Source organism: Furipterus horrens, unplaced genomic scaffold, assembly GCF_987537825.1.
Source record: "Furipterus horrens unplaced genomic scaffold, mFurHor1.1.pri manual_scaffold_11, whole genome shotgun sequence".
NCBI classification, from domain to species: domain Eukaryota; kingdom Metazoa; phylum Chordata; class Mammalia; order Chiroptera; family Furipteridae; genus Furipterus; species Furipterus horrens.
Window position 1 is genome coordinate 10932591 of NW_028327181.1, and position 19612 is coordinate 10952202.

The 19612-nt window shown below is 53.4% G+C and overlaps 1 protein-coding gene across 1 annotated transcript; it reads right to left on the bottom strand.

Moving 5' to 3' along the window:
* Positions 1-446: 446 nt before the first annotated feature.
* On the bottom strand, positions 447-19596 carry MVK (mevalonate kinase). The gene is made up of 11 exons (XM_090291134.1): positions 19519-19596; positions 18523-18614; positions 17527-17674; positions 14626-14761; positions 12691-12846; positions 10728-10831; positions 10084-10129; positions 5958-6048; positions 5442-5561; positions 2400-2553; positions 447-1325 (listed from the first exon to the last, which is right to left on the bottom strand). The coding sequence occupies exons 2-11, from the start codon at positions 18598-18600 to the stop codon at positions 1174-1176; spliced, it is 1185 nt and encodes a 394-aa protein (XP_090147260.1). The 5' UTR covers positions 18601-18614; positions 19519-19596; the 3' UTR covers positions 447-1173.
* Between the last annotated feature and the right edge of the window lie 16 nt (positions 19597-19612).

The following is a 19612-nucleotide window of genomic DNA, read 5'->3' on the forward strand; positions in this document are numbered from 1 at the left end:
GCTAGGTAGGTGCCAGGCACTGGGCTGTTAAGCCCTTTAGTCGCTTTCCCCCACCCAGTTAATTTCAGAAAGAAACGTATATTCCAGGACCTGCAGCAGGTTTTTGTTCTCAACACTCACAAAAGTCTGTGAGTTCGTGGGTGCTCATGATCCTAGGAGCGAGGAAGCTTCAACTTCCCCGTTTTGGAAAAGCAGACCGGAGCTGTGCTGGTGGACAGAGCCCAGTGTCCCGGCGCCTGTCCCTGTCCGACCAAGGCCATCTGGGAAAACCCCACCCCATCCTCCAAGACACCCAACCAAGTGACGCAGAGTCCTTCTTCTTGTAACTCCTGAAGAGCTCCACTGAGCAAGGGCCTGGAGGGGGGACCGGGACACAGGAAGCAGGGTGGGTGGGCTGGAGATTCCCAGAGCCTCATGCTTTCTTCCAGACAGAGAGGGAAGCACTGTTTACTCAAAATCTTTTTATTCTGCCTTTGCCATCTTTTCCATAAACCCCTCAGGTACAGACTGGAAGAAACTGATCATCATCCTGCTTTTGGTCAAGCCTTGGGCCGCAGGACAGAAGACAAAGACCACCACCCGGGCACTCCCTGAGGGAGCCCACAGTCTAGCTGGAGAGAGGAGCAGGCCTTACAAAGTGCTGAAGGTTTAAAAAGACTGAAGGTGTGAAAAGAGGGAGAAGGGAGGAGGGTCACCCTGCCAGGTGTCAAGGAAGGCTTCCTGGAGGAGGTGGGCAGGCCTGGCCCTTAGAGACAGGTGGAAGTGCAGAGGTGAGGGAGAAGGCACACTGCTTCAGGTCAGCCAGGAACTTGAGGTGAGGGCAGAGGCCCAAAGCAGATGGGTCTGGGGGAGCCTCAGAGAGGACAAGAAAGAGCACCTCACGGCTCAGGTTGGCAGTCTCAAAGGACCGTGCACAGCCCCATTGCCCAGCCAGCTTGAGAGAATGCAGAATGCAGACCGTGTCTTTTGGGCGGCCCAGCCCGTTGCAGGTCCCAGGTCCCACCGGCGGGACTGCAGAGGCACAGCCAGCAGAAGGGACATCATAGGGGGCTGGAGGCCTCTCTGTCGGTGTCAGGAGCTGGGCACCCATTGGCTGGCACAGAGGCCAACTCCAGCCCCCACAATAACCCAGAAAGGGGCGTCTGGGCAGGGCTGCAGCAGCATCAGCTCATCTCAGAGGCCACCCAGGGCTTGTAGGACAGGGGTGTCCAGGGAGGCGGCCGAGTGGATGGAGATGCCAGGGGCCCCGATGTTGGTCTCCCAGCAGTCAAACCCACAGCTGGTCAGCGCCTCCTTCGTGGCCTCCACCTCCGGCCCCTCCAGATCTGAGGGAGGGAAAGCAGCAAGTCACCTCTGAAACAACTGTCTGCCAGCTCCCAGAATGTCTGCCCCACCCAAGAAAAAGGCGGGCTTTCGAATCACACAGGCCTGGCCTTGTCATGTATCGGATGCGACTTCTCTCTGAGCCTGTCTCCTCGTCTGGTAACGACGCTAATACTGCCTACTCCGCAAGGGGTCCCTGGGTGGCTTCCATGGGAGAATGCGGGTCAAGCGCCTGGCACAGCACCTAGTACCATACAAGCTCAAGAAATATTCTCTCTCACCATCATCACCGACCCTGAACAAGGAACCAGCAGTCGTGGTCTGCTGGTTAGGACATCGTGACTTCCTGAAGCCTGGAAGTCCCATGGGAGTGAGCGGAGGCCTCTGGGGCTATTGCAAAGCAAAGGGGGAAAGACATGGGAAAAGAAAAAAAAAAGAATGGAGAAGAAACAGAGCAGGGATGGAGAGAACAACAGGAGCTAGCAGAGAGCACAGAAGGGAACAGAGGCGGGCCAGAGCACTTGGTGCCAGGTCCTGAGGGCAGCGTGGTGTGTGGTGACTGACACCACCGGGAGCCCCTTGCCGGCCCTGGTCACCAGCACAAAACCTTCCGTAAGCCGATTACTCCGCCTTGTTCTTTCCCCAGAGGCTGAGGGGGAAGGAACCCCTTTGTCTGTAGCAAGGTCATCGCCATACCAGCCACATCAGGAAGTGAGGGCAGGCTGATGGGGGGTGAGGGCTGTGCAAGGCTGACATGGGTGGTGACAATGTCCTGGTTATTTTTCAAGCTCGTGGGAGGCTTGACAGGTAAGAAGGTGGAAGAAACAGCCATCACAATGTGAGCCCAGCCCTGTGTCAGGCTCTCTTAAATGTGTTTTCCTAGAATCTTATAAACTAGATATTAGCATCCTTAGTTGACAAATGTGACAACAAAGTCCCAGAGGAGTTAATTAACTTGCCCAAGGCCACACAGCAGAGGTGAGACTTGTTTACAGGCCTCTTCCTCTTCCCAAGGGAAATGCCCAAATAGAACCTTTGTGTGAACCCAGCTGGCAACCCTGCCCGCCCCCTGGTACCTGGCCTGAGGAGTGTGATGGCACAACCACCGCCACCGGCACCCGTGAGCTTGCTGTGCAGTCCGTGGGCCATGGTCACCTGGCAGAGCTGGTCCAGTGAGGCGTGGCCCACACCGAGGGCATTCAGATGGTGCTGGTTCATATCAATGAGCTCCTGGAGGAGAAGATTTCAGTCTGTTTCCATTTGGCCACATGGCTTTGACTACCCAGCACGCAGCCCCCCTCTGCTGGTACAACAGCCTCTTCTTCCTGCAGGACTTCCCCGAGGGCTGGGATGCAGTGGGTGGTGAGCACGTCCCAGGCCTGGCTGCAGACACCTCTTGCCTTCCCAAAGTTTTCTCTGCCTCTTTCCACCAGAAATGCTAAAACTGGCTGATTTCAGAGGTAGGCCACCAGAGCTACCCGCCCTGCACATGGTCAGAGGTTACATGGAAGATAAGAGATTTCAGACTAGGTTGTTTTGGCCCCTGGAGCCATCCATGCCTGAAGCTGCTCACTCTTGTGCTCATTTATAAGCCAGTAAATTCCTTTTCTGCTAAAGCCTGGTTGAGATGCGTTTCTGTCATTTATAGAAGTCTCAAGTAGTGTGCCATCCTACAGCTGCCTCAGGTACCGATATTGAGAACAAAACCTGGTTTGCAGTTCCAGCAAGGCTGCACACACGCAGGGGAAACAGTTCTGCTTTCTTTGACTATGTATACTAAAGTTCATTCTCTTATGAGGATCAGATGAGATGCAGGTTGAAGAAATAACAAAACAAACAGCTACCACTGTCTAGGCATCCCCTGTTTATGTCCCATTTGCTCCATGAGTGTTTGACTAATACACATGTGCTGGGCTCCCTGCTGGCCCCTGGGGCTCTAAGAATGAGCACCCGGCTGTGTTCCTTGCCGTCGGGAGTCAGAATGTGGGAGCTGGAGTCAGGCGGGCCTGGATTTGAGCGTCAACTCTGCCACTTCATGGTCGTGTGTGCGTGGGTGAGGTCTTTCACTCTGAGCCTCAGTTTCCCTTCTAAAAAGGGATGGGAAGAGGATCTGCCTCGTGACCATGAGGAAGAAATGAGGTGAGACTTTCATACAATACCTGGCACAAGGTCAGTGCTCAGCAAACATCAGCAGCCATTAGTGCTTTAATGGTTACAGTACCATCACCCCCATTTTACAAAGGGGCAAACTGAGGCCCAGAGAGGCAAGTGACTTGCCTGAGGTCACTGAGCTAGGAAGCACTGCGCTGGCCCCAGAAGCCAGGTCTGCCCGACACAAAGCTTGTGTCCGTCCTGCCTCGGAGAGCATCCTCACGGTCTTGCTGCTGCCCACTTGCAGTGTGTGGCTTGTGCACACAGCTCTGCTCCAGGGTACAAGGGCCACCTGTGAAGACGGCCAATCACCAGCCATCTGTGGAAACCCACCTGGTTCTCCTGCCCAGGGCTGTCCAGCAGGGCGGGGTCGGCTGTCCCCTGCAGCCCCCCTCACATGCCCCAGCACTTTTGACAAAGGAGCAGACAGGCATGATGGCCGGGTGACAGCCCCGGGTGCCTTTCACCGGCCCGAGGGCTGGATGTGAGGGAAAACTTCTGGGGGCCTCTCTCTGCACCTGAGCTCCAGGCATGATGTTGCCGAGGCAGGTTCCAGACACCTGTCACATTCTGATCCAAAATCTGTCAAGGACTGGATGACAGGTTGTGACACAGGAGAACAGCTCACTGGTTTGAGCGCAAAGCTGTCCAGGAGCCGAGCTATACATTTCAGCGGCTGCCACAGCCAAAAATATATACAACATATAATCAACGTGCTGTGCTGTGCTGGGGCATTCTCCAGGGGCTCGACGGGGTGTATTTTAGGCAGTACTCTATCATTATTAATTTCCTGCTCAGGACTGTGGTCCCTCCTTTCTACGTGAAAGGAATTGAGAGCCAGCCAGGCAAAGGCTGGTGGAATGAGGGCAAAAGCACAGTAAACAGGCGGAATCCTTGTGCCTGACACACAGTAGATGCTCATTAAAGATTTGCTGACTAAAGAAAAAATAAGTCAGTGTGACTCCTGGCTCAGCCACTCACTAGTTGGAAAACCTTGGGGAAAGTTGCTCCCTTCAGGCCTCAGTTTTCATACCTGTAAAATGGGGGCAACGTGCTTATTTCACGGGTAGGTTGTTGTAGGGATCAAATGGGAAGTCATTTGTGAAAAGACTTATGGGGTAGCAGCCTCCATCCATTACAAGGGCTGCAGACTCAAATGCTCACAGCAGGGCAGGGAGGCACCAGGCGAATAGCGGCTACGGACAAACTTAGGGAATGGTGGGGACTGCGGAGAAATGGACACCACAGGGGGCCCCTTCTGCATCTCTAACCATGCCAGCTGGGGCTACCGGATCCTGTGATTCTTTAAGGGAAGCCAGATGGCTTTTTAATGCCAGCCCCCAGACACCAGGCCAGATGGACCATGTCTGAGGATGAGCCCCAGCCCTCTGGCTTACTGAGCCGGTGGCCCACCAGGCATTGTCCTTGTGCGTCACCCATGAGAACTCGCTGCCGGGCTTCAGACAAGAGCCTGATTAAATCCAAAGCGTGAGGTCTTAACCTCTACACTAGAATTATACAAAAGGAGGTGGGCTGGGGTAACAATGATGCAAGAACAATATTAGACTATGTCTGACCCGAAGCATGCAGGTGATGAATAGGTATTGAATGACCAAATGCAATTAATAAAAATAGCAGGAAAGAGGCAGCCAGGTAAGAAATCTCTCCTGGACCCATGGGCGACTGTGTCAGAAATGTCCTGGTGCTCCTTGCATAAACCTGGCCCCCTGCGTTTAGCCCAGACCAGCGCTGCCCTCAGTGTTTTCTGTGTGTACCCTCACTTAATTATTCCAGCCACCTGCGAAGAGGTTGAAAAAATAAGGCATGCTTGCTGGCGTGTGCACACGCAAGACCCCAGGCCCAGTCCTGGTCCTGGGGGAGTCTGCCTGAGTGCAGTCAGACTGGGGAGCCCTTGGCTTAGAGAGTGGTATGGGGGAGTGACGCCGGTCCCTCAGACAGGCTCTTACTTCCAGCACGAGGTAGTGCTCTGGGGCTGGGGCCGCTGCTGTCATCTCTCCCAGTACCCGCTCGCACTCCAGGGAGATGGCGTCTATGGAGGCCAGGAGTGGGGCCACGATCTCTGGGAACTGGAGGGAAAGGAAGCAAAGGCCTGTGAGGCTTACAGGCAAGCAGGCACTGGACGGCTGCCCTGGCAACGGGATAGAGGGAGGTGGGGTCCCCACTGCCCACACCCACCCTCTGAGAAATCCTCCTCTCCTTCCGGCCTGGATGCTGTCCTGCCCAGATGTCCAATATATGTGGGGGATTCTCGCTGCAAAGCGAGTATGACGGATGATCCCTGTCCCATCTCCCAGCTGGAATGTGAACAGACAGCACTTCCCTTTCTGCTACAGCTGCCTTCCCACGTCCCCATCACCTCATCCTACCCCTCCATTAACCTGTGAGGCAGAGGGAGCCCCAACACATAAGCGTGACTGTCGTGACCCTGCTGGATACCTGCCCCCAGGGGGAAGCAGAAGTACCTTGAGCAGTCTGTTCTTGACACCGAGCACCAGAGCCTTGGTGCTGCGAGGGACTTTGGTGTTGGTCAGTAGGATCTTCAGCGCTGGCGGCCTGCAGGGTAAAGAGGGTCCACAGTGAGCTCAGGATGCAGAAGCTGGGTCAGGGCTGGGGCAATCCTGGGCTCCACGCCCACCCCATACAGAGGAGGAAGCAGAGGCCCAGGGAGGTGACATCCACAGCAGGCTGGAGACAGGTCGGGGGAGCACAGGCTCCTGAAGCCCAGCCCAGTGGGCCTGCAACCAACCACAGCTGCAATCTTTGCTTCAGCTCCTGGACAGACGGACACTTCCCTTCGCCCATCACTCATTCAATCATTTGACTTTGACTGGGCACCTATATGTGCTAGGCACACGTGAGGGCCTAGCCCAGCCTGGAGATGGCAGAGTGAGGCACCTTCATGGAGTCAGAAGTTCAAAGTCTTTACAATGAAGAATACAAAGAAGAGGCCGAGGTTCTGTCATGTGAGCCATTCCAGGAAGCTGGGGTGGAGGGTGCTAGAGATTTAGAAAGAAAAAGCAACAGGTCCTAGGATGGAGGGCGTGCAGAGGGGAAGGCGCCCAGTTAGCTGGTTCAGTCAACAGAGGAGTGCAAGAGAGGGCAGGCTTGCGAAGCAGTCGGTTCCCAGCATGCTGAGCCCACTCTTGCCCTGCTCTGAAACCAGACGTGTTGAGGGGGAGTCGGTCGCCCCCTCCTGGCTGCCCTGGGCAAGAAAACAGAGGGTCAGGGAGGCCCCCGTAAGCTGGCTCTCCAGAAGGATTCTGCTGTGCTCACCTGCCCTCTGAGCTTTATAATTTCTCCTAAAGCCACAGTCCCAAATGTCCTTGTGGTTAGCTGTCTTTGGGGACCCACGCCCCCCTTTCTTGTCACCCCAACCTGCCTTTTAGAGCACTGCTAACCAGGGACAGAGGGTGGAGGATTTGGATGAGCTCTGGCCTGAGACAGCTGGAGAGAGGCAGACCCCTTGACACCTTTATTCATTTTTCTTTTCACAGCTCAAGATTGTAAAATCCAATAGGGCTGAGAAAGACTGCCAGAAACCTGCCTGATCTCACCACCCATAAGCCCATGAAATTAATATCGATTCTCAGCCTTGGAGGCTGGCTCTTTTATTTTTATTTTTTTAACCTTACAAAAGATGAACATTCTATCTGGCTTTTCTCTTCCCTTTAAAGACAAGCCGTTTCTCACAGGGGCAGCATTCTGGGAGGCCGCGTTTGATCCACTTCGCAAACAATGCACTTTTTTTACGGAGAAGCACCATGCGTGGTTTTGTGCAAAGGGCTTCTCTGTAAACCATCAGCGGGATTAATGTGGTCTGGCCCCTCTGCTTCTCAGAGCATCGGCCATCTGCTCACCACTGCATTCTGCAGCCAGCAGCAAAGGTCAGTTTGCTCTGAGCCCCCATCCATCAGGGCGGGAGGAGTTTAGGTACTGCCTTTAATCTTTCTTAGATAAGTCCTCTGTAAACAGCCTCCAGCCCACCCCACAAAACTTAGGGCCTCTAAGAAATCTGTGACCACACCCGGGGCTATGTCCTGTAAGTACTTGTGCATCCTAGGCCTGGCTAGCTCCCCAGCCTCATCTCGGCTAATGTCTGCCCTCCCCGGCTGCTCACTCCACTCAGCCACCCTGATCCCCTGGCTGCTGCTCGACACCCCAGGCATACTCTGTCCTGCCACAGGGCCTTTGCACTTGCGATTCCTCTGCCAGGAACCCACCCCTGTCCTCAACAGCCTCACCACTCACGCTTAATTTTTCATTCAGGCATCTGCTCAGAGGCCCTCTCATCAGAGGTCCCCACTGAGCATCCCATCCAACTAGCCCCTCCTTCACCTCGAGCCCTTCGCCCTGCTTTGTGTTTCCTAAAGGCACCTAGGGCCGCCTCACATGCTCTTAAAGAGCCGTCTCCTCCCGCAACATGTGAGTTCCTGAAGGCAGGACTTTTCATTCCCTCCTGAGGCCCCAGCACCCAGCACCCAGTAGTTGCTCAATAATAATCTGTAGGAGGAATGAGTAACTTGGTCAGCAAAGAGCTAAGAACTTTACAGATGTTGTTTCTGATGCCGTGCTCAGGATCCCCTGTATAAATGAGGAGCTGAAGGCTTCGAGAGGCATGACTCAGCCAAGGGCACCAGGCTAGCAAGTGGCAGAGCTGGACTCAAACCCAGGCCTTCGGACCCCAGAGCCTCTACCCACCTCGCCACCACCCAGTGGCCCTGAGAACACCGGGGCCTCTCCCCTTGCCTCCCGCCTCCTGCCTTAGAAACACTCCATCCTTCACCTCCTGTTTCCCCCAGGGGACTGTGCACTGCTCAGGCCCACTCTTCATTGGTTTTCTATCCCTGGGGTAGAAACACTGAGAGAATGAAATGCTACTGCCTCCATGAAGGTCCCCCAAACCTGCAGCCTGACTTACAACGCCCCTCACTGTTACCCACAGCAGATTGAGAACCTTTTGGCTGCCTTAGTTCTAAGGATTACGGACTTGATTGCCTCCTCCAACAGACTGTGAGCCCTGGGGGGAGGGAGGGCAGACATCCCCGAATCCCCCACTGGCTCCTGCTCCCACTGTGCAGGATTCAGCAGACCTGGCAGAGCCGGCCCCCGCGCGGCCCCAAGGCCCCACTGCCACGATTCCACAGGCAGCCGGAGGAAGCTATTCCACGCTCCTAAATGGCTCTGCTTCCTCCTCTGTGTAGAGCTGAGGCAGTCACCCAGGGGGATTTTGCCCTCCAGGGGACATGTGGCAATGTCAGGAAATATTTTTGGTTGTCACTGCTGAGAGATGGGGGAGGTGCAACTGGCATCTAGTGAGTGGGTAGAGCCCAGGGTTGCTGCTCAACATCCCACACTGCCCAGGGCAGCCCCCCTTTAAGGAATTATCTAGCCCTGGCCGATGTGGCTCAGTTGGTTGGAGCACCATCCTGTAAAGTTGCGGGTTCGATTCCCAGTCAGGGCACATGTCTGGGTTGCGGGTTCAGTCCCTGGTCGGGGCGTGTGTGAGAGGCACCCGATCGATGCTTCTCTCTCACACTGGTGTTTCTCTCTCCCTCCCTTCCCCTCTTTCTAAAGTCAATAAGCATGTCCCTGGGTGAGGATTAAAAAAAGAATTACCCAGCCCACAATGTCAACAGTGTGAGGTTAAGAAACCCCAACGAAGAGTCTCAGAAAGGCAGGCTTGGCTCCCGGAAGCTGACATGGCTTGGACAAGACGAGCCCAGAGGTGCAGGAAAGCAGCCTCATGTCTCCCCAGGTCACTGTGCCACTTATGGAGTGGCCCAGTTGACAAGGGCAGCAACCCAGGACCTGCTGCCCATCCACTGAGAAGACAGCCCTGGGTAAAGAAGGTGAGAGCCAGCCCTGGGACCCTCACGGCTGTGAAGAGGCCCACCGAGGCAGCCAAGTGTCCCGGGACAAACACCACCACCCCCTTAATCGAGGGCTCGGGAACAGCCAGAGCGCACCAGCTCCTGCTTGTCCCAGACTACATTCCCTGCATCTGACACTTCCAACACATGCAGACAGAACAGAGGGTATTGAAACTTAACATGCATGTTTGTAATTCTGGTTACTCCAGAGGGAGGGTATAAAGAAACATATAAAACAGGCTGAAAGTTGCCAAATGCCACCTCTGTTCTAAGCCTCTCACAAGGTTCCCTCTTGCTCCTGTCCTGGCTCTGCCTTGCACGCCTTCATAACGGCAACGCTCATGTTGTCTTGTGGTGGCTTTTGTGTGCATGTCAGTCCCTACCAGCCCAAAACTGTGTCCCAGATTCATCTTTATATTCTAGTGCCCAGTCTAGCGTCATTAGGAACACAGAGGATATCAATTCTTGTTTGCGGGGTGAATGAATAACTAAATGAGCGGCCCATTCTCAGGAAGGTGAATGGCACAGCCCCGCATGGCTTCCCCTTTGATCTCCTGGCAATTTAAGAGCAGGGCTTTCTCCTGGCGATGGCCTGTAAGGGCCCCTCGGGGGAGGGGAGAGCCCAGGGCCACCTGCACAGCATATTACACAACAGAAAAACAGAGCTCCCCCACTGGGTGCAGCCATGCCCCAAGGTGCTCTTCCACCCCAGAATTACCTCTTTAAGGACGAAATCTTTCCTTGTTGGTATCTGAGCGCTCCTCCTAAACAGAAATACCAACAGGTCAGAAAAGCAGGACTTTGCCACTTGGGGAAAGGTGTCTGATTTGGGAGGTGGGTTTCAGTTTTGCCCCATCCAGGGAACAGACTAAACACCATAACTATCATCTCAGCTTCAGCTACAGAGGCCCAGGAGGGCACGAAGGCATGCCATGCATGCTCTGCCAGGTGGCTCTGGCCAGGCCCGGGGCTGCAGGGTCGCTCCCTGGCCTCCAGGGTGCCCAGCTCCACTCTGACAGCCATGGGGGACGTGGTGAAGGTGGGGCCCAAGACTGTGTCTAGGTCCCATAAGCAAGCGTCCTCACCAGAGGGGAGGTCAATTCGTGTGGTCTGCAAGCGCCATTGCTATGGTTCTGCAGCCTGAACTTCGGATGCCCCTGGGGACTTCACTGGAACTACGGCTTCCCAGGCCCCAGCCCCAGCCCCCAGAAATCTTTATTCAGGAGGTGTGAGGCTGAGATCCATTCCCTTCACAACCCACTGACTGCATTCATTCCAAACCCACAGACTGAGCATCTGCCATTGTCACAAGAATCTTAAAAATGATAAAAATAAAGAAAACAAGCCGCAGGCAGCACCTACCCCAGGTGCTGACAGCGTTGTCCACTCCGGAGGGGTTCCCGTGAATCACCCTCTCCCCCTGGAAGGCCCACTTGTTAATTAATTCCAAATCCTCTGCTGTCCACCTGAAGGAGACACAGAAATTAATCTTTCCCATAGTCATGAGTGGGGGCCGGGGTCCCCGCGACAGCAGAGGCAGGAGCCACAGGCTGGGCTTGGTGGAGACCAAAAGGCAAATGGGCTTGGGCCCTCGAGCTCAGAAAGGAGAAGAACCGCTCGGAACCTCTCCAGCTAACGCGCATGCCGTACCTTCCCCTCCCTCCGAAACCCTCCTGCCTGGCGCAGTGGCGAGAGGCCAAGCTTTGGGTTCACACAGCCCTACTTTGCCTCCCACTAGCTGAGTGACTCTGGGCCTCATCTCCTCATCTGCAGCCCCCCAATAAACACACAGACACATGGCACATACAAGTCACACTCCAGTCTGTTGGCCTGTGGGCAGGTGTCTATGTAGGGGACGCATGGCCACCAGGCCTTCATTGATCTGGGTTACAGTCAGCAACTAGCACACAGTAATGTGCGGCTTCCTCCAAGCCCCTGTCCTGAGTCACTGTCTTATCACAGGATCACAAATGTCACCGGAGGATCCCCCACGGGATCATCCGGTGCAGCCCCACACCTCAGATAAGGGAACAGAGCCCCAGAGTGAAACAGGGGTCACCCAAGGCCAACAGCGTGGTTAGCAGGCAAACCTTACTGAAACTCCTGAATACCACTTTCTGTTACCTCCAGGCGCTGGGTTCTCGCCGTGACAAACAGCCACTGCTCCCTAGCCCCTCCGCCCTCTCTCCACACACAGGAACCACTCACTGCGACTCTGGGAAATCCTGATGGAGATAAGACATCAACAGTCCCCAGACCCACTGCGGCCACAAGGACCAAAGCACTCTTGGGCTCAGTCTGAACTCAACTATATTTTAACCTCTGCGTCTCAGAAGAGGGATACGGGCGGTGACAGAACTCTCCCAGCCACAGCGTTTTCAGGGCAGAGAAAGAACACCTCAATTCAAAGCCAGACTCAGGTCGGGGAGGAAGTTCCAGCCACAGGCCAGCGCGCGGCATCAGGCCCAGAGGGCCCGCAAATGCTGCTCTGTCCGAGCAGCCTTCTCTTCTGCTGGCGACCCCGAGAGATGGCCATGGCCAGCAGGCCACCCGACACAGCACAGCGGGGTCCCTATGGCTGGGACTGAAGGCCCCCCAGTGGGAGGGCTCCCTCAAGCCACGTAGGTCCAGGAACAAGCCTTGACAAGAAGCTGCCGAGCTGGTTCCTGGGATCTTATCCCCAACTCCTGGGGCGAGGCCCAGGGCAACTGCTTCTTGCCAGTGCTGAGGTGGTTCCTCAGGGCGTATCCCCAGGCACAGACGCGCCCACTGGCAGCCCTGTCCCGGCAAGTCTCACTGACGCACAGTGAGAGCCGACGCCCCCTCTGCCCCGATCTGATACACACATCGTGATTTTTTTCAGAACCACCTGATATGAGCCAGCACTACCCACCTCAGGAGTGGTGTTACCACTCACAGAGGAGGACACCGAGGTGGCGGAGGTGCAGCCGCCTGGCCAAGGTCCCACAGTGAGTCAGTGGCGGGGGTGGCCCAATGCCTCATCTCACCCACTCCCTCTACATCTGGGCTCAGGTTCTTTCTGGGCACTTGAACCCAAAAGAGGCAAGCTGGGCTGGGGCGAAGAGCTCAGGCTCTGGACTCAGAATGCCTGGGTTCAAATCCCACTCCGCTATCACCAGCTGTGTGGCCTGGGCCAGCCTCTCTGTTTGTCCCCCTCCACCCCCCACCCCCGTCCCTCAGCTTCTGTAAAACAGCATGGGACGCCTCTCACCTCCCAGGGTGGCAGTGAGTCCTTGGCGGGAGAACCCACGCTCAGGACACAGCCCGCAGGAAGGACAACGCGCAGGGAGAGGGCCATGGGTACCTGTTGGTGGCCTCCCCGTCCTTCAGCGGGTTTGGGATCTCCTCGCACACGGTCAGGAGGGCAGCTGCCAGGCACACGGAGTAGGCGGCACTGGAGCCCAAGCCGGCCCCGGTGGGCAGCTCCGACCACACCGTGACGTCCAGGCTGGGCAGGGCCCTGAAACACACACAGCGGGGTACACAGCATGACTCTCCGGCAGGGTAGGCACAAGATTCATTTAAACCGCTCCATTGTCCAACCAGAGCTCTTGCTTAAAAGTGCCTCATGAGCCACCAACCGTTCCTCTGAACTCCTTCCCGTTCCCCACACAAGCGAGGCTTTCATGGCCCTGCTCACATCACAGGCTGGTCCCCTGCCCAGGACAGCTCTGCACCTCCCCCACTGCCCCAGAAAAATCCCTACCCATCCTGCAAGACCCTCTCAAATGCCATTCCCACCGGGAAGCCTCCCTTGCAAGGACGCCCAGAGGTCAGACTCGATCTGCCTTTCGACACTAAAAGGGCCGCCCTACCCAAACCAGGGTAACCTGAAAGGTACCTCCCGCTTCGGGAGGGGACACGCCCCCTTCAAGCTGAAAATGCAGGCAATGCACAGCGAGTGTTGAGACGTTTATAAATGTGTCCTCACCCAGTGCCACCCAGTGCCTGCTGAAGCTGCGTCCGCTGCATGAGTGGGGGACTGCCCCCTGAGGCTTTCCCTTTGGGCTCTGTATAAATTAAGTCTGCCTTCTGCATCCGTGGGTGTGAAACCTGAGAGCTGACTGTATATTTATTGAAAAAAAAAATCCACGTATAAGCGGACCTGCATAGTTCAAACCCAGGTTGTTCAAGGGTCAATAGTATAGTATTTCTAACCCTCCAACAGTTTTCTGAGAATAATAATAATAGTAATTATTAGTATAATGGCTAACATTTACCTAGCAACATGCCAGGCTCTATGTCAAGCCGTTTAGATACATGAACTCACTTAATCTCACAAGAACCCTGTGAAGTAGGTCCTATTATCTCATTTTACAGATGAAAAAACTCAGACTCGGGATGGGTAAGCACCTCAAGCAAGCCCCTAAGTGGCCATGCTGGGGTCTGAACCAACGTGGTCTGGCTCTCAGGCCATGCTCTCTGCCACTGTGTGACAACTCCTCGACACAACCGTCACCTTCTAGGAACTGGCTTCCCCAAGGGCAGGGAACCCAGATCTCAGCATAAGGTGCTTCGCTCCACTAAACGCAGTGTTTCTGTGGAGCCTGCGGGCTGTGGAACGAGGGTGCCTCTAGAGACATGGTGTGGGAGAAGCCACCCCACGGGTCCAAGAATGGAATCAGGGTGGGGTTCTACTGAATCGAGGAGCACAGAGAAGGCAGTACGGGGTTAAGAATGTCAGCATTAGCACCGTGGCTGGTGTGGCTCAGTGGACCGAGTGGCGGCCTGCGAACTGAAAGGTCACCAGTTCGATTCCCAGCCAGGGCACCTGCCTGGGTTGTGGACCAGGTCCCCTGCTGGGGGTGTGCAAGAGGCAACCCATCGATGTTTCTCTCGCACATCGATGCTCTTTTCCCTCCCTTTCCCTCTCTCTAAAATAAATAAATAAAATTCTTTTTAGTTTTTAAAAGTCAACATTAGGATTAAAGTGAGCTGAGTTGATCCCCAGCTCTACCACTTACTAACTAGCTGCATGGCTTTAAGTGACATTATCTGTCAGTCTCTCTGTGCCAGATGAGGACAGTGCCCCTCTCATAGGGTTGCTGTGAATATTAAAAGCAGACCACATATAAAGTGTCTAGCACGGTGCCTGGCACACGGAAGGGCAGACGGTGGCTGCTGTTATTAGAAACCTGGAAGGGAGCACGTGCATTCTCCAGCAGCCAAGACTAGAGAAACCCTCACCCACTTTGCCGGGGAAACGGAACCAGGACTCCTTCCCCGGCCATGCACACACCTCTGCTTCCGGCAGATGGACAGGTACAAGTACAGGAAGGCCGGCACAGCCAGACGCTCGTGGTTGGCACAGTCCTCATGGAAGTCTGCCACCTCCTTCAGCTTCTCCACTTTCTCCGCGGTGGCGTCTCCTTGCTCTGTCCCACAAGCAAACAAGTACACACACAGACAAGTGAGCCTCAGATGCTTTTAGAGTCAACAGAACACAAAGAACTGTGCGGTCACAGCGGTCGGAATCTGCATGGACGTGGATTCATGACCCGAGCACCGCAGCGGGGCCTGTGCAGGCTTTGCAGGCAGGTAGACTTGGCTTTGGGTCCTGACTGTGATACCGACTGGCTTTCTGTGACTTAACCTCTCTGAGCCTCAGTTTCCCTCCCTGGTAAACAGGGATGACAGCAGTACCTCCACATAAGTTTGTCACAAAATAAAAGTAAAATAAGGTCCGTAAAGTCCTTAACAGAGCCTCTGGCACATAGTGAGTACTTAATTAATAGTAGTTTTAAAACACACATAAACATGAAAAGTAAAAGCTGGCGCATTCACTTCAAGTCCTGGGTTTGACCTCCACTGTACAAAACCAGTACCAAAGGCAATACTACTTTATTGCCAAAATATTTCCCTCTCCCAAAACATAATTAGCGAGAACAGGACACTCAGATAAAACCAGTGAACAACAAAACATGGGGACGTGCTTGGGCAGGAGGGCAAAGGCCAGGCAGCAGCTTCTCCTCCAGGGCGCGTGATTGGAGAGGCTGAGGATGCAGAGCCAGTCTGACGAGCTTCCCCGAGTCAGCATCCAAGCGGACGTGAAACCGAGCAGGGTGTGCCTGTGTCAGGGAACCTCAGGGTGGGGCACATATTAAGTGCTATGGGTTGACTGAATTGATTACATATTAAGGGCAGCCAAGCCAACGACAGTGTAACTGAGAGCCCAGGTGTTTCAGGGCTCGGTGATGGAGGGGAAATGTTCATTAAGACCCTGGGCTTTGGATTTTAGGAAGATCTGGGTCTGAATCCTTTCTGTGTTACTGACAAGCTGTGTGATCTGAGCCACTTGGTGCCTGAACCTCAATGTTTTCATCCATAAAGTGGGGATGAATAACACTACCTACTTCCAGGGAAGGCTGGAATTCTAAGAGTGGTAGCATACCTAGTTCTGTGACTGGCACACATAAAGGTCCAATAAATGTTCACTGTGTTTATTACTATTAGGAGGAAACTAAAGAACATGGTAAGAAAAAAAAAATAAGGCAGATCCTTGCAACCAAACAGAAAGGCTCAGGATCCTGTGTCTCCTTGGAGCTTTAACCAACAAGCCCTCACAGACGCACTCCGCTGTGCACTGCAGCCCCAGGCCCACCTCTGACCCTGCGGGATCCTCCCAGGCAACAGCGCTCTGCTCAGAGCATTGAGCGACCTGCCCAGGCTCACGCAGGGAGTCCCAAGTGTCCTGAGACATGTGCCATCACACCTGGCTGCATCTGTCCATGCTGCAGACACACAGGAGCAGCCAGTTCTCAGGGAGCATTCCCAGCCTGGCTGGGCAGCCCTGGGCACCCTGAAAAGCAAGGTCCAGATGGCTCTGGATGGCTGGTTTCTGAGGCATGCTCTACAGCAGTGGCTGCTAACTGAGGTGTCTCTGAGATCATCCCTGGGGGTCCCTATCAAAATACACATGCCCGGTCCCCTACCACCACTACCTGCCACTACTGATTCTCAAAAGAAAAGGTGGCAGGGCCAGGAATTTATCTGTGTTGTTATAAACAACAACAAAAAATGCCCCCAGGGGATCTCCAGGCAGGACTGAGGTTGAAAATAGTCACTCGAAAATGGGGGTTTTCATCTCTTACGCCATCTCCCTCCAGTATTTGAGAGCGGCTGAGTGGCTGACTGTGGACGGATTTTGACGGGGGACAGAAACAGCTTGGGATGAACTCCTGGAGGAGTCTCCTTTGCCCCGCTCTGGTTGAGAAACTATGTATTCCAAACAACAAGGCATCAGTCCAGAGAGGAGACAGCAAACTGAGGACAGAACATACGCTCCGGCTCTGACGCAGGTGGTGACTGCAGATGAAAAAACCCTGCCTGCATGTGAGCAGACATGACACTCCCACAGCTGTCAAAAATTAGCACGGAGGCCTTTATTTACCAGGAAACAGTCCTGATGCACTGAAGGAAAAAAAGACCCACCCGTTTCTGAGTTTATACAACCTGGTCCAGTTGTAGCTGAGACACAAGATATCTCCCTATCTCAATCAATTTAGCTATCAACAGAAAATTATCCAGAGGGATTAATACTGAAATGCTTAACAGTTGTCGGGGGGGGGGGGGCAGTAATGGGTGAATTTTTTTTTTACTTGCAATGTTCCAGTATAACTATATTTTCCAATAATAAGCATAAATTACTTTCAAGTGACTATTTTTTGTCTAAATGATTTTTAATTATACAAAATGGCAATATTCTCCTTGTTAAAACAACATCTGTCCGCCCCTGAACCTTAGGGCCCTCCCAGGGGCAAGTAGCCACCACTGTCAGGTGGATGGGTATTTTCGCAGCCTTTGCCTATGCGTTTACATGCACACTGACACTTGATCTGTGTCACTCCTTGTCCTACTATACCTGCTCTTGTGTCATTTGTGTTTTTTCACTCAACAGAAGGTCCTGATGATTTATCCTCAACAGCTCATATAGATCTATCTAGTGCATCATTTTATACTTCTGAATTAAAAAAAAATTAATAAGTGAAACTAATTTTACAGGGTCTGGAGAGAAAACACCCCCAGAGTGGCTGGCCTCTGGCTCCCTCGGAACAGCTCAGAGTAGCTACCCAGCCTCTTCTCTCCTCCTCCTTCGGGGTCCAGGCTCTACACACTCCTGGCTCTTCCTCCCTGCACTTACCCAGAAAGCTCGTGTCCAGCAGCTGAAGCCTGGACACATCCCAGGCCCTCTTGATGCCAATGTTTGGTAAGTTGAGGCCCACTTTACCATTGCTGTGGGGCTGAAGCCGGAGAAATGTTCTCAAGTTCAAGGCCACAGCCAGGGCTACCTACAGAACAAATGGCAAAGGCAGTTAGCCTGAGGGTGGGTGGCAACAACCATGGCTCCTGTCTTAGGGATAAGGGACCAGTGTCCCCATGCTGAGAAGAGAGCAAATACTAGCATACAGGCCACTCCCACCCAGGTACTTCGCAGACACTGCTAATCAACCTCCCTGCTAAGCCTGAGCACAACCACTACCAATCAATTAGGAGTTATTATCTAATTATATTTGCTTTCTCCATGCAAAACTTCAGAGGTTCATAACATCAAGGAATGGCTTTCCCATAATCACCATGTTTTCAAAGATAAGTTAAGAAAATAAAGAATGACAAAGAGGAACGGTGGGTTCAGACAGACTTAGGTTCACTCCCAGCTCTGCCAAGGTATATGGGATCTTGGTCAAGGTATCGAACCTCTCCTGAACTTCAGCTTCCACATCGGTAAAATACGATAATAAAGGTTTGACCCCAGAGGGTAATTGTAAGAGTTAAATGAGATAATGCATGTTTCAGACTCCTTTGCTGGATCCTACTCATCTTCCCAACTTCTAAATGCGGAAATACCCCAGAATTCAATCCTCAAACCTCTTCTCCTCTCCACCGAAGCTCACTATTTATGTGATCTGACTCTACCTGCAGGGTTGCATGTGCCATCTTTTTGCTTTCTTGCTGAGTGAGCCAGAGAAGCCCTTCAGTGGGCATGAGACCTGTCCCCCGCTTGCCTGGCTGGGGAGAAACTGACCTCCTCTCTGACCTACAGTCAGGCTATGCCTGGAGGATTCCTTTTAGCTTCTTTTAAGATTAGCACCAGGGAGCTACGGTACCTAATCCTCGGAGGCTCTGGGGCGCCTTTTACCTTTCCATGGACCACGGCATGCTCTCCATGAAGGATGACTTTCCCTGGAGCGGACACCAGCAGGACTTCTGACAACATGGCTCCTGGGAACCCTGAAAGGGAAAGCCAGAGGATGGGCAGGCCTCAGACCTTATAAAATGCCTAGTTCAATCTCATCATCATCATCATCATCATCATCATCAAGGCAGCTGCAGTGCAGCAGTTAACTACCAACTAACTAGATACATCAGAAAGATCTGGGTTCAAACCCCAGCTCTTCTACTCCCCAGTGATGTCATCTTAGCTAACTCACTGAAATGGCTTTGAACCTCAGTTTCCTCACATGGTACACAGGGACAATAAATGCACTTTCCTAAGTATGGAGAAGGTTAAATTAAATAATGCAAGAGAAACAGCAGTGTCTGCAATTCGTAATCACTTGATTATTGATAGCTGCTTATTTACTGGCTCTGCGCTTGGTTCCAGGTTTTACTCTTACTACTAATAAAGGCAGAGATTTCAGTGAAATCAGGTTCCAAAAAGAACTCCTTCCTGGACATTCGGGCTGTTTCCAATGCATCACAGCTATAAACAGGCTGCAGAAAACAGCTGTTAACGCCCCTTTCAGCACACTAAAGCGAGGATCTCTACAACTGATTTCTGGAAAGCGACTTGCCAGGTCTACGGGTGTGCGCATTTTAGGCTGTTATAAATATTGCAAAATTACCCTCAACTCAAGGCTTTACGTGCATTAATTACCCCGATATAATAAGATCTGAACGTCACTGTGAGTTAAGTAATTTCCGTTTCTCAGCAGGGGAAACTGAGGCTCAGAGCGTGGAAACCTATTGCTTGTTTGAAGCTCAAAATCACGCCTGTCAGATACGAGGTCCCGACGCCTCAGGACGGATCCTCAGAGTTGGGGAGAGAGTCAGAGAATCCTGGCGCCCGGCCTAGGGTCCTCCTAAGTGTCGGCTAGGAGCTCGCACATCTGGCACCACAAACCCGGCCTCTCACCTGCCGCCGCCGCAGCCACTCCGCTTCCAAGTCCGAGCCACTCCGGGACTCCATCCCCGTGCGTACAAGCCTCTTCCTCCCGGCCAGCCAATCA

Excerpts from the sequence above, each read along its gene's own strand:
- MVK (XM_090291134.1), bottom strand. The coding sequence starts at position 18,600 with ATGTTGTCAGAAGTCCTGCTGGTGTCCGCTCCAGGGAAAGTCATCCTT. Across the intron at positions 10,832-12,690 it reads GACGGGGAGGCCACCAACAG|GTGGACAGCAGAGGATTTGG; the intron begins GTACCCATGGCC and ends TGTCTCCTTCAG. Across the intron at positions 10,130-10,727 it reads CAACGCTGTCAGCACCTGGG|GAGGAGCGCTCAGATACCAA; the intron begins GTAGGTGCTGCC and ends ATTTCTGTTTAG.